Source organism: Eptesicus fuscus, chromosome 7 (assembly GCF_027574615.1).
Source record: "Eptesicus fuscus isolate TK198812 chromosome 7, DD_ASM_mEF_20220401, whole genome shotgun sequence".
In the NCBI taxonomy this organism is placed as follows: domain Eukaryota; kingdom Metazoa; phylum Chordata; class Mammalia; order Chiroptera; family Vespertilionidae; genus Eptesicus; species Eptesicus fuscus.
In genome coordinates this window covers 70,140,050-70,153,050 of record NC_072479.1, presented here as the reverse complement: position 1 = coordinate 70,153,050, position 13,001 = coordinate 70,140,050, and the positions used below count along the sequence as shown (strand labels likewise).

Sequence of the window (13,001 nt, the reverse complement as noted above, 5' to 3'; positions counted from 1 at the left end):
AGCGGAACAATGTGAAGGAGAATGTGTATAGAATACTACTATGCAGCCCTAACCGGTTTGGCTCAATGGATAGAGCATCGGCCTGTGGACTGAAGGGTCCCAGGTTTAATTCTGGTCAAGGGCATGTACCTTGGTTGCGGGCACATCCCCAGTATTAGGTGTGCAGGAGGCAGCTGATGTTTCTCTCTCATCGATGTTTCTAACTCTATCCCTCTCCCTTCCTCTCTGTAAAAAATCAATAAAATACATATTTTTTAAAAAGAATACCACTATGCAAAAAAGATGTATGTATATATTGAGAAAAAGAATGAAGATAGGGCCCTTGCCAGTCTTGCTCAGTGGTTAGAGCACTGGTCCTGGGTTCAATCCCATTCAAGGGCAACCAATCGATGTAATGCTTCTCTCTCTGTGTCTCTTCCTGTCCCTTCCACTCTCTCTTAAAAAAAAAAAAAATCAATGGAAAAATATCCAATAAATAAAATTTGGGGGAAAATTTTTAAGTGATTAAAAAAAAAAACCAATGAAGATAGGGAAAATACAAAATGGAGTCACTTTAACAGTATGAAGGTGAGGCATAAGGAAACAATTATTTTTCTTGTCTTAACTAGCCTAGGAACTTAAACTTTTGAATTTTCCCATCCTATATCAATGCCTGGACATTTATTTACCTTTGGATAACCCTCTGCCTACCCCCTAAGGACTCAGGATATGGCCAGACCTCCTGGTGCCCATCCTCTAGACACCCTGGCATCCAGCATCCAGACCACTGACATCTGTAGTTGAGAACAACTCTGGACCAATCCCAGAGCTAAGAATGCAGGGCTCATCATTCTCAAGGATGTGACTTTTACTATAAGAACTCTTAACTTTTTTTCTTCAGAATATAATTCGGGTTTTTTTGCCTAGCTGTGTTTCCAGTGTGCAAACTCTAGGACCCTTGGATAAATATTTGTCATTTTTTTTCTAGCAAAGCCTCCAGACTCTTTTTGAGTTTGTTTGACAATACTTACATATGTATGTATGTGTATAAAATACATATTTGCTTGCAGTATATATTTAGACTATCCCTGGGAAGATAAATAAGAAACTGGTAAAAATGGTTGCCTTCTGAGAGGGTACAAGATAGCTGGTAGACTAGGGTGGAAAGAAGACCTAGTTTTTACTTTTGGATCTTCTAGTTTTGTACTAATTATATGTACTGTATTTTGTATTCTCTAATTAAAAACTGTGGTAAACACTACTGTATATGTTACATGTCAAGTATAAAATATAGCCTGGTTCTTTATGTTTCTAGCTCCATTTTTATGTTTCCTATCTCTTTGTTGAAGTTCTAAGTTCATCTACTCTTCCCCTACATTCATTGAGCATCCTTATAACCAGTGTCTTGAACTCTGCATCTAGTAGATTGCTTGTCTCCATCTTGTTTAGTTATTTTTTGGAGTTTTGTTCTTTTTTCATTTGGGACATGTTTGTTTGTTTTTGTCTCCTCATTTTGGCAGCCTACCTGTGTTGGTTTCTATGTATTAGGGACAGTTGCTACCCCTCATGGGCTTGGTAGAGTAGACCTGTGCAGTAGGTGTTCTGTAGGATCCAGTGGCGCAGACTCCCCAATCACCCAATCTGGGCGCTTGAGGTGCACCCCCGACCCCATGTGAACCTTCCTCTTGAACTTGAGCCTTGAGTGCTATTGGCACATAAGTGGGAGGGAAATACACTCCAAGCTCATCAGCTGCAATGGCTGGCTGCAAATACAGACCACTGAACACCATGGAGGATCAGCTATGCAGGGGACTACCCCACAGAGCAAGACTTGCTTCAGGAGGCTCTGGTGCCTGCTAAGTCCATCCCTTGAGTGTGTCATTGTGGAGATGGTTGTGTGGTGGTGCTTTGACGTGGTTTGAAGCTGTATGCTGGCACTGGGGCCTCCAGGGAGGTACAGTCCAAGGTCAGTCCTGTGTTCTGCCTGGGGCCACCTGGCATAAGCTACAAAGTGATCTGCAGATGGCAGTTACTTGTGCTGGGCTTGGAGTTACCCATGTGAGGCCAACCTGTGAACCAAGGCCAGCTGCTGCTAGTATCAGGCCTGAGGCCATTTAAAAAGAGGTATGAAACTCATTGAGGCCAGATGCTGCTTGTTTGAGAGATTTTAGGAAAATCTGAAGCATGAACCAAGACAGGCCATTCCTATGGAAAAGGCACTGGAAACAGCTTGGGTGAGCCTGAAGTTTGGGTGGGGCAGGTCTGCAGGGAATAACCGGGGTTGGGGAGGGGGGGCACACACAGAGAAAACTCAGATATGGTGCCGGTTCTGTTGGGGGAGGGTTCATCAAAGGAACAAGGAACAAGGGCCTCTGCCAGCACTTTTGTCTGGGAGAAAGCTGTCCCCCCAAGTTCCCACCCTGATACCAGACCCCCCTTATGTCTCTGGTGTCTTTCGAGCTGCTGCCCCAGTGCTGGAGCTCAGAGGGAGTGAGTCTGAGTAAGTCTGGGCGCAGTTTTTAGGCAGTTCTGAATGATGGTTGTTCTGTAGTTTAGTTGTAATTTTGATGTTACTTTCCTTATTTTTTACTCATCAGAGTTAAAGTAGGAAATCTTTAAGAAGTACCACTGAGAGGCTCACAGCACAAGGAATATGCTGAATTTGAGGTAGGTAAGCATAGCATACTTCAGAGAATTTTGTGATTATAGAAGAGTACTACTTTTCTTTTGAAAAGTAAGACCTATACTGTTTATGTTATAATGTGAAACCAAGAGAGCTTCAAGATACAACCTCTAAAATGATGGCTTGTATTTACTCATTCTTACATATTCCTGAATGCAGTTTTAAGGAGGAAAATTCATAACTGGAGAGCACATATTTGGGAAATGTAATATCATGATTTATAGGAGATACCTACATATCTCTTATAAGTAATATATATATCTTATAAATAAATATATATATTTATTCATTCAGATGACCAAAATATATTTTTCCAATGTATTTGGTCTTCATCCATAGTTCCTGGCTCACAGCTCCCCAACTTTTGGAATTTCCTAAACTATAAGAGCAATGGAACATCTTTTATTATAAATTTGGTCTCCTGTCCTCAGTTCCTGAACCCAGAGCCATAAAGGTGAAAGGGTGTCTTGTTATTCATGTGATGTTAATTAAGGTGACTTTTGAAAAACACCTAAGAATGGGGGCTGGTTGTCCCGAACCAACCATGAATACAACATTGGAATTTTCAGTCCCACCCCTATTTCTGGGGAGGTGAGAGGGACTAGAGGTTGAATCAATCACAAATGGCCAGTGACTAAATCAACCCTGCCTATGTAATGAGGCCTCCATGAAAACCCACAAGGAGGGGGTGTGGTGAGCTTCCAGAAGCCTCCCACCTGCCACCACTCTGGGCCTGAGCTCTGTGAGGAGAGAAGGCTCCTTTTTTTGTGACCTCTCTGTGTATCTCTTCATCAGGATCTTGATTCTTATTCTTTAATATTCTTTATAACAAACTGTTAATTTAGTGAGTAAACAGGTTTTCCTGAGTTCTGTGGTCCTTCTAGGAAACTAATCTAACTCAAGGAAGAGATCCTTGGTGCCTCCAATTTGTAGCCAGTTGATCAGACACACAAGTAACAATCTGGACTTGCAACTGGTGTCTGAAGTGTGTTGGGTGGGCAGGGACAGAAGGAGGGCAGTCTTGTAGGACTGGACCCTTAACCTGTAGAATCTGTTTCTACCTCCAGAACAGAATAGAATCTGATTCTATCTCCCCACCCCATGTTGGAATTGGGTCTGGGAACTATTTTCAGAGAAAACAGCCATAAAAATCAATGAAATAAGTGACTGGGCAAGGGCCTCAGCTTAGCTTATGGCCAATGGGCATTTAAATACTTCAGGAAGGCAGGTGCCAGAAAATAGCTAGAAAGGTAGTTATACTATACATTTAAGAAATACCTTTACTTAAAATGTATCTACATTGGTACATTTCTTTTACAACAGCTCAAATATTTAGGTAGGAAAAGGAAATCTCCAAGGAAAACAGGTAATTTAAAATCTTTGTTATTTAAGAAACAAACACAGTGCTCTCTCCCCCTACCCCCAAATCTATCAGAGGGGCATGCTAGGATTAAAATTCTAAGACAATGACTTATTAAACAAACACAGAATAATAGCACTATTAAAGCATTTAAGAGTCTGGTAAGTCACAAACCATATTACATGTTGGAAAGCTAATCTCCAAGACCATCATTTCCTGACGGTATGAAGAGCATAACTTGGATAAGAATCAATAAGCAGTCCATGTTACTTGCTTTAATTTGTTTGGGCCTACTAATTGCTCCAAGACTTCTCGTGAATGATCTACAAAAGAAAACATTGACAATACATTAATTCACAGTAATCAGAGATATTTCATGTGTCTTTATGTATAAACTGAGGATGATGATAATTATTATATCTCATAGTGAAGCATCCATCTTATATAAAAACTGTTTGAAATTTTAACCCTGCTATTTTGGCTTCTGTAAATTCTTGCTTGCTTAAATAATAAGGAAAATAAGACTACTCCCATTCCAGAGAGGCCGTGGACTATGCCCCAGACAGAGTTGTCAGTGCTGGCACCAGGCCAGGCCTTGAGATATGGTCTCATGGCCCCTTCCCAGCAATTAGGCCTTCTTTCCCAAAAGGCCCAGAACTCTCATTCCAAATTTGGGAGACAAAAGAGCTAGGAAAAGTATAAATAGAAAAGGTTTCCTCCATGTGAGGGGGCCCAGAATTTGAAAGACACATTTTTCTCTGGCCCTGCACTTAATAAAATATAACTCCCTTTCTCTAAGCGTGGCTTGGTTTTTTTTCGGTCATCTGTAACAACAGGGTTATTCAAAGGATTAAATAAGATGATATATAAGGCTAATTACAATTAACAATACATTAATGGTGGGGGAGGAACCAAGATGGCGGCAAAGTTGAACAACTAAACTGTACCTTGGTTGCAGACTCCTCCCCAGCCCGGGCTTGGACCCTGGCCCAGGCACATACCAGAGGCAACCAATCGAGCCCACAACCAGGCATATGCCCTTGACTGGAATCGAACCAGTCCGCAGGCCGATGCTCTATCCACTGAGCAAAACCAGCTAGGGCTGTGTATAAACTCTTGCATTTTTATCAGATTCCTTAATTGTATGACTTGACAGTTACACATAAGGGAAAGTTGAGGTCCATAAAAGATAAATTATTCAATGTCTGGAGAGATGGCAGGATATGGGAGAGGGGCTCATTTCACTACATCTTGAGATTTTAGTTTTTGTCTTGGCACTACTATTAAAAACAATGGGCAGATACCATTTCAGTATTTCATTTTTCTATTCTATGAAGTCAGCAATCAGAAAAATAATATACATAGTATTCTGTGGTAAGAGAATTTTAAGAAATGCTTGGATTAAAACAATGTTTCTTAGCTATATTTTCCAGAACCTTTGATAAATTAATATTTATTATAGTGGTGTGTTGCATTTTGAAACTTTTTTTGACATATAAACATTTTTTGTATTATGCTATACCTCTGGTGCCTTCTAGAACACCATGCCATGTCATCTGTAGTTAGTGAATTCAAGAAATTTGGGGATAAAGCAAGGAAAAATACGTGACCACAAGGTGGCAGTAGGACACTATAAGCTTTATTTGAGCCACACGTTGATAGAGTTGCATGCAAAGGAAGTCCCTCACAACATGAGACCCTTCAAAGGGGTGTGTGTATATATGCATGTGGGAGGACACTACTCAAAAAGGGAGTAGGAGAGTAGGGTAAGGGAATTCCCATAGGCCTGAGGAGAGGGTTTATGTGTCATGATGTCACTGAGTAGCAGATAAGGAGTCCTGGAGTTAGAGAGCCCCAAGATCAAGAGTGGCTTAGGGCCCTGGATGACATGCTCAGTGGTGAGAGTACCAGCCCGCCCACCGAAGGGTCCCAGGTTCTATTCCTGGTCAAGGGCATGCCCCTGGTTGGGGAGCATGCAGGAAGCAAACAATCTGTGACTCTCTCACATTGATCTTTCTCTATCTCTCTCTCATTCTTCCTAAAAAATCAATGGAAGCCCTAACCGGTTTGGCTCAGCAGATAGAGCATTGACCTGCAGACTGAAAGGTCCCGGGTTTGATTGGTTTGATTCCGGTCAAGGGCACATGCCCAGGTTAAGGTCTCAATCCCGTGTGGGATATGCAGGGGGCAGCTGATCAATGATTTTCTCTCATCATTGATGTTTCTTCCTATCTCTCCCTCTCCCATCCTCTCTGAAATCAATAAAAAAAAATATTTTTTTGAAAAAATAAAATTAAAAATATATATATATATATTTTTAAATCAAATTTAAAAAATATCCTCAGGTGAGGATTAACAACAAAAAAAGAGTGACTTGAGGCCCTGGGTTTTATCTTATCTATAAGTAGTAAATGTTGAGTACAGTTTTTCAGGGTATGCAAAGCAGACAGCTCTAGATGAATACATTTAAATCTACTTATTTAGGTAATATTTGAAACAATTGGATGAGTAAAAATTTGAGTTTGGTGCCAGAGGCCTTTTGAGCTAAAAGTAGCAGCCAGCTATGAAGAAGTAAACAATTTGGGGCCAATATATAAAGGCCCTCTTTAGCTCATTGATATAACAGTAATTCAGGAGGTAAATGTTGGAATCGGTTACCATCCCTATTACCCAAAGCAATCAATAGTTCAATGCAATTCCTATTAAAATACCAATGGTGTATTTCACATATCTAGAACAAATATTCTAAAAATTTATATTTATATCTTTTTCCTTAGAAAGAAGAACGAAGTTGGAAGTATCACAATACTAGATATCAAGCAATACTACAAGGCCATTGTAATCAAAGCAGCCTGGTACTGGCATAAGAACAGGTATATAGATCAATGGAACAGAACAGGGAGCCCAGAAATCAACCAATGCCTATATGGTCAATTAATGTTTGACAAAGGAGGCAAGAGCATACAATGGGGTAAAGACAGTTTCTTCAATAAATGGTGCTGGAAAAATTGGACAGGTACATGCAAAAAAATGAAATTAGTCCACCAACTCACACCATACACAAGAATAAACTCAAAATGGATTAAATATTTAAAAATAAGAAACCATAAAAACCCTAGCAGAAAACATAGGCAGTGAAATCTTACACATCTCTCATAGTAATATTTTTGCCAATATGTCTCCTAGGGCAAAGAAAACAAAGGAAAAAGTAAATAAATGTGATTACATTAAACTAAAAAGCTTCTGCACAGCAAAAGAAACAATCAACAAAATGAAAAGGGAACACACTGTATGGGAGAATGTATTTGCCAATAATACATCTAATAAGGGGTTAATTTCCAAATTATATAAAGAACTTATATACTCAACACCATGAAAACAAACAACCAAATTAAAAAATGGGCAAAGGACCTGAATAAACACCTCCAAAGAGGACAGATGGCCAATAGACATATGAAAAAATGCTCAATGTCACAATCATCAGAGAGAAGCAAATTAAAGCCATAATGAGATATCACACCTGCCAGAATGGCAACCATCTATAACTCAACAAACAATAGTGATGGTGAGGATGTGGAGAAAAGGGGACCCTAGTGCAGCCACTGTGGAAAACAGTATGGACTTTCCTCAAAAAATTAAAAATAGAACTGCCTTTTGACCCAGTGATCCCATTTCTGGGAATATATCCTAAGAATCCCAAAACACCAATTTGAAAGAATATATGTACCTCAATGTTCATAGCAGCGTTATTTACAATAGCCAAGATCTGTAAACAACCCAGGTGCCCCATCAGTAGATGAGTGAATAAAAAGCTGTGGTACATTTACACAATGGAGTACTATGCAGCTGTAAAAAAGAAGGATCTCTTACCATTTGAGACAGTATGGAGGGACCTGGAGAGTATTTTGCTAAGTGAAATAAGTCAGTCAAAGAAAGACAAGTCTCTCATGATCTCACTCCTATATAGAATCTAATGAACAAAATAAACTGACAAACAAAATAGAAACGCATGGATACATGAAACAGACTGACAGCTGTCAGAGGGGGCAGGACGGGATGAATGAAAGGTGAAGGGATTAGCCAGAGAACATATATGTATAACGCATAGACACAGACAACAGTATGGTGATGGCCAGAGGGAAGGGTAGCATGGGTCTGGATAATACAAAAGAGGTGAGGTGCTGCGTTTTCAGAAGCGTGGTGGTATCATGGCTCTTATACCAGCCAAATGGGTTGTGACTACTTTGTTCTTCTTCAGTGAAGTATCACATTACAAATTATTCTGGATATATTCCCTCAATGGCTACAGCCTGATGAGAGTATAGATAACAGGTCATTTAGCATATTTGATAAATGTGATATTATAAATTCTTTTATTGTCTAAAGCATTGTTTAGTATCATGGCCACTACCACCATTCTCATCCTCATCACAATTAACATTAACACTTATCACCACCACCACCACCATGACTAACATTTACTGAGCCCTTATATTAGGCACCATGTAAAGTGTTGTCAGATAATCATCGTGACCAAGTTTTTGAGGTAGGTACTGTCATTATACCCATGTTACAGATGAGGACACGGAATAACGGAATGGGTAAAATAATTTACTCCAGGTCACACAGTTATTAAAAGATGAAAGCAGGATTTGAGCCCAAGCAGTCTATCATACTAACCTGTTATCAGGGGGCATCCATGGAACAGTAATATATGTATCTGAGGACAGCGAGTAAGGACAGCTTCTACAGACTCATCAGTCAGATTCACACAATGTCCCATATGAATTTCCTATTTAAAAATGAAGGGTAATCAAAAGAAAAAAATAGGTTTATAATAACAGTAAGAAAAAGCTTGGGACATAATCTGATACAAAAAGAACCAAATGTCTACTTGTAAGAAAAAGTCTTATAGAAAGAACTAATGTAAGTCTGCAGTAACTTGTACGGTATAGCAGCTTCATAAGTTAAATGCCCAACCATTTTATAAAGCTATTTGGCAATATCTATCAAAGCTAAAGATGAGTATACCCTAGAACCCAGCAATTCCAACTGCTGTTGTTCATTTCATAGAGAGAAACTCTTGTACATGTGTACAAGGAAACAATTTATAAATATGCCCATTGAAATATTATTTATAACGGTAAAGAAGTGGTGACTGGGTAAGTAAATGGTGGTTCATTAATATAATAGAACTAGAGGCCCGTTGCACGAAATTCGTGCACAGAGAGGGGGGGTGTCCCTCAGCCCAGCCTGTACCCTCTCCATTCTGGGACCCCTCGAGGGATGTCCGTTGCCCAGTGGGATCGGGCCTAAACAGGCAGTCAGACATCCCTCTCACAATCCAGGACTGCTGGCTCCCAACTGCTCGCCTGCCTGCCTTCCTGATTGCCCCTAACCAATTCTGCCTGCCAGCCTGATCACCCCCTAACCACTCCGCTGCCAGCCTGATTGATGCCTAACTGCTCCCCTGCCAGCCTGTTTGCCCCAACTTCCCTCCTCTGCCAACCTGGTCATCCCTAACTGCCCTCCCCTGCAGGGTTGATCGCCTCCAACTTCCCTCCCTTGCAGGCCTGGGTCCCTCTCAACTGCCCTCCCTTGCAGGCCTGGTGCCTCCCAACTGCCCTCCCCTGCTGGCCATCTTGTGGTGGCTATCTTGTGTCCACATAGGGGCAGGATCTTTGACCACATGGGGGCATCCATATTGTGTGTTGGAGTGATGGTCAATCTGCATATTACTCTTTTATTACATAGGATAGAGGCCGGGTACAGGGGTGGGGGTCAGCTGGTTTGCCTTGAAGGGTGTCCCGGATCAGGGTGGGGTTCCCTTGGGGCGTGGGGCGGCCTGAGCAAGGGGCCTGTGGTGGTTTGCAGGCCAGCCACGCCCCCTGGCGACCCAAGAGGAGGCCCTGGTATCTGAAATTTATTTTCCTTCTACAATTGAAACTTTGTAGCCTGGAGTGGAGCCAAGCCTCCTGCTTGCTCCGTGGCCAGCAGCCATTTCTGTTGGGGTTAATTCACCTTCTATAATTGAAACTTTGTAGCCTTAAGTGGAGGCCTGGGCCTGGCCAGGTCACAGATGAAAGAAATGGAGGATACAGAGTTCAAAACCACGGTTATAAGGTTTTTCAAGAATTTTCTAGAAACCGCCGATAAATTTAGTGAGACCCTCGAGGATATGAAAAAGGTATTCTAGAAGAAGAAGAAGAAGAAGAAGAAGAAGAAGAAGAAGAAGAAGAAGAAGAAGAAGAAGAAGAAGAAGGAGAAGAAGAAAAAGGAGAAGAAGAAAAAGGTAAAGATAAAAATTATGCACAACAAATACGTATCTATCAACAAGTGAATCTAAAAATCAAGGGAATAAAAAAATCTGATGAACAGAATAAACTGGTGAATATAATAGAATCAGGGGCATAGAAAGGAAGTGGACTGACAATTCTCGGGGGGAAAGGGATGTGGGGGGTGCAGGAAGAGACTGGACAAAAACCGTACACCTATGGATGAGGACAGTGGGGGGGTAAGGGTAGAGGGTGGGGTGGGAACTGGGTGGAGGGGAGCTATGGGGGGAAAAAAGAGGAACACCTGTAATAATCTGAACAATAAAGATTTATTTTTTTTAAAAAAGACTTGTATGCAAATGTCCACAGCAGTATTTATAATAGTGCAAATTGAAACAAACCGAATGTCCACCAAATGGTCAATGTAAAAACAAATTGTGTCTTATCCAGACACAGAATACTACTTAGCAAAAAAAATAAAAGGAATGAAATATTAATGCAATCAATAACATGGGTGAATCTCAAAATCATTATGCTAAGTGAAAGAAGCAAAAGAAGAGAGTAAAAAACCTAAAAGACTATATACTTCTTGATTACATTTATATAAAATTCTAGAAAAGGTAAAACTATAACGACAAAGTAAATCAGTGGTTGTTTGGGGGAAGGGCTATGGCAGGGGGCTGACTACAGGGTGATGCAAATGTTCTAATCTTTTTTTAAAATATATTTTTACTAGAGGGCCCAGTGCATGAATTTGTGCATCAGCAGGGTCCCTCTGCCTGGACTGCCAGATTGGGCCAAAACCGGCTCTCTGATATCCCCCGAGGGGTCCCAGATTGTGACAAGGTGCAGGCCAGGCCAAGGGACCCCACTGGTGCACGATAGGGGCTTGGGAGGGACACGGGAAGTTGGCCAGCCAGGGAGGGACCGCAGGAGGGCTCCAGAGCGTGTCTGTCCAGTCTTGCTCAGTCCCAGTTGGCTGGACCCCAGCAGCAAGCTAACCTACTGGTTAGAGCGTCTACCCCCTGGTGGCCAATGCACGTCATAGCAACTGGTCGACCAGTCGACTGTCTGCCCCCTGGTGGTCAGTGCATGTCATAGTGAGCATTTGAGCGGCCTTAGCATATCATTAGCATATTACACTTTGGTTGAACAGCTGACTGGTTGACTGGACACTTAGCATATTAGGCTTTTATTATATAGGATTGCTTTCAGAGAGGAAGGGAGAAGGAGAGAGAGACAGAAACATCAATGCTGAGAGAGAATCATTCATCGGCTGCCTCCTGCATGCCCCCTACTGCTGATTGGGCCCACAACCTGAGCATGCCCCTGACCAGAATCAAACCTGGGACCCTTCAGTCCACAGGATGACGCTCTATCCACTGAGCCAAACCAGCTAGGGCAAAAATATTATAATCTTAATTATGGTTACAGGAATGTATAACAATTACCAAAATTCATCAAACTGTATACTTAAAATGGGTGAATTTTATTGTATGTAACTTATAACTCAATAAAACATGAAAACTTTAAAAAATAAATTTGAATACAAAAGCAAACTGTTAAAAGAGCACATACATTATGAAACTACCATGTAAAATTTTAAAACAATATTACAGAGAGAGAAAGATAAAGTACCCAAATATACAAGGAAAGATACACAGGGATCTTCAGAATACTGGTTACCTCTGAAGGAAGAAAGCAGGAATAAATGAGGGAGGAAATTTAGATATAACATAGAATTTTTTTAAAAGAGCTGAAGGCACCCAGCCAGTGTGCTTCAGTGGTTGAGCATTGACCTATGAACCAGGAGGTCACAGTTCGATTCCTGGACAGGGCACATACCTTGGTTGCGGGCTCTATCCCCAGTAAGGAGTGAACAAGAGGCAGTCAACTGATGATTCTCTCTCATCATTGATGTTTCTATCTTTCTCTCCCTCTCCTCTCTAAAATCAATAAAAATTAAAAATAAAAACTTAAAAAAACTATAACCTGGGAAAGAAGAACCCCAAATCCTAGGACAAAAGGCTTCTAAATATATTTAGAAACAGGTTATTGAATCCAAAGACTGAACACTAATCCAAGATCTTTTTAAATGGCTGTACAATGTGGTTACTGGGGAGGGGAAACCTTTTCTTTGTTCCTGTTACACATTCTATTTTTGGAGGCCTGAAAATTAAACTGACAAAACACAGATTAGCAAGAGAGAAAAAAGACAAAGTTTATTCAGATGCATGCTCATATTTACAGACAAAGTGGCTCAAAAAAAAAAGAAAAGAAAAGGCTAGAATTTAGAGTTTATATACCATCTTAATAAGGGAAGGGCAGGGGTGGGGGGAGAAAGGACACTTTGAGAAAAACAAGAAGTATGATAGTCTTGTGACAGTTTTTGTTTATGCAATTTCTCATATGATTTCTCCAGTGATAGGAGTGACCTCAGCAGTAGGGAAGCCTTCCTTGAAGGGGGTTTGATGGCAAGTGAATCCTTTTAGAAGCTCTGCTTTCAGGCAGATGGGAGGAGGGTGGTAGTTCAAAGCTTTTCTTTTTTCTTTTTTTGTATTGGTTGGTTCTCAAAAATCTTCAGCTAAAAATAATTTTATGCCATAGTGGTGTCCTTTATGGATCCCTTCAAAGATCCAGAAAAATATGAAGGCAAGAGAATAAGTAGTTCTGGTAGAATTAATAGTCAGATATGAAAATTCTA

General features: G+C 40.8%; 1 protein-coding gene across 1 annotated transcript in view; it reads right to left on the bottom strand.

Annotated features, from left to right (window-relative positions):
- Positions 1 to 4,023: 4,023 nt before the first annotated feature.
- The window catches only part of AMN1 (antagonist of mitotic exit network 1 homolog), a 34,022-nt gene continuing 25,044 nt past the window's right edge, over positions 4,024 to 13,001 (bottom strand). The window contains exons 6-7 of the mRNA XM_008140532.3: positions 8,703 to 8,814; positions 4,024 to 4,345 (exon numbers count right to left, since the gene is read on the bottom strand). Coding sequence (XP_008138754.1) covers positions 4,272 to 4,345; positions 8,703 to 8,814 — 186 coding nt within the window. The 3' untranslated portion in view covers positions 4,024 to 4,271. The remainder of the gene's footprint in view (positions 4,346 to 8,702; positions 8,815 to 13,001) is intronic.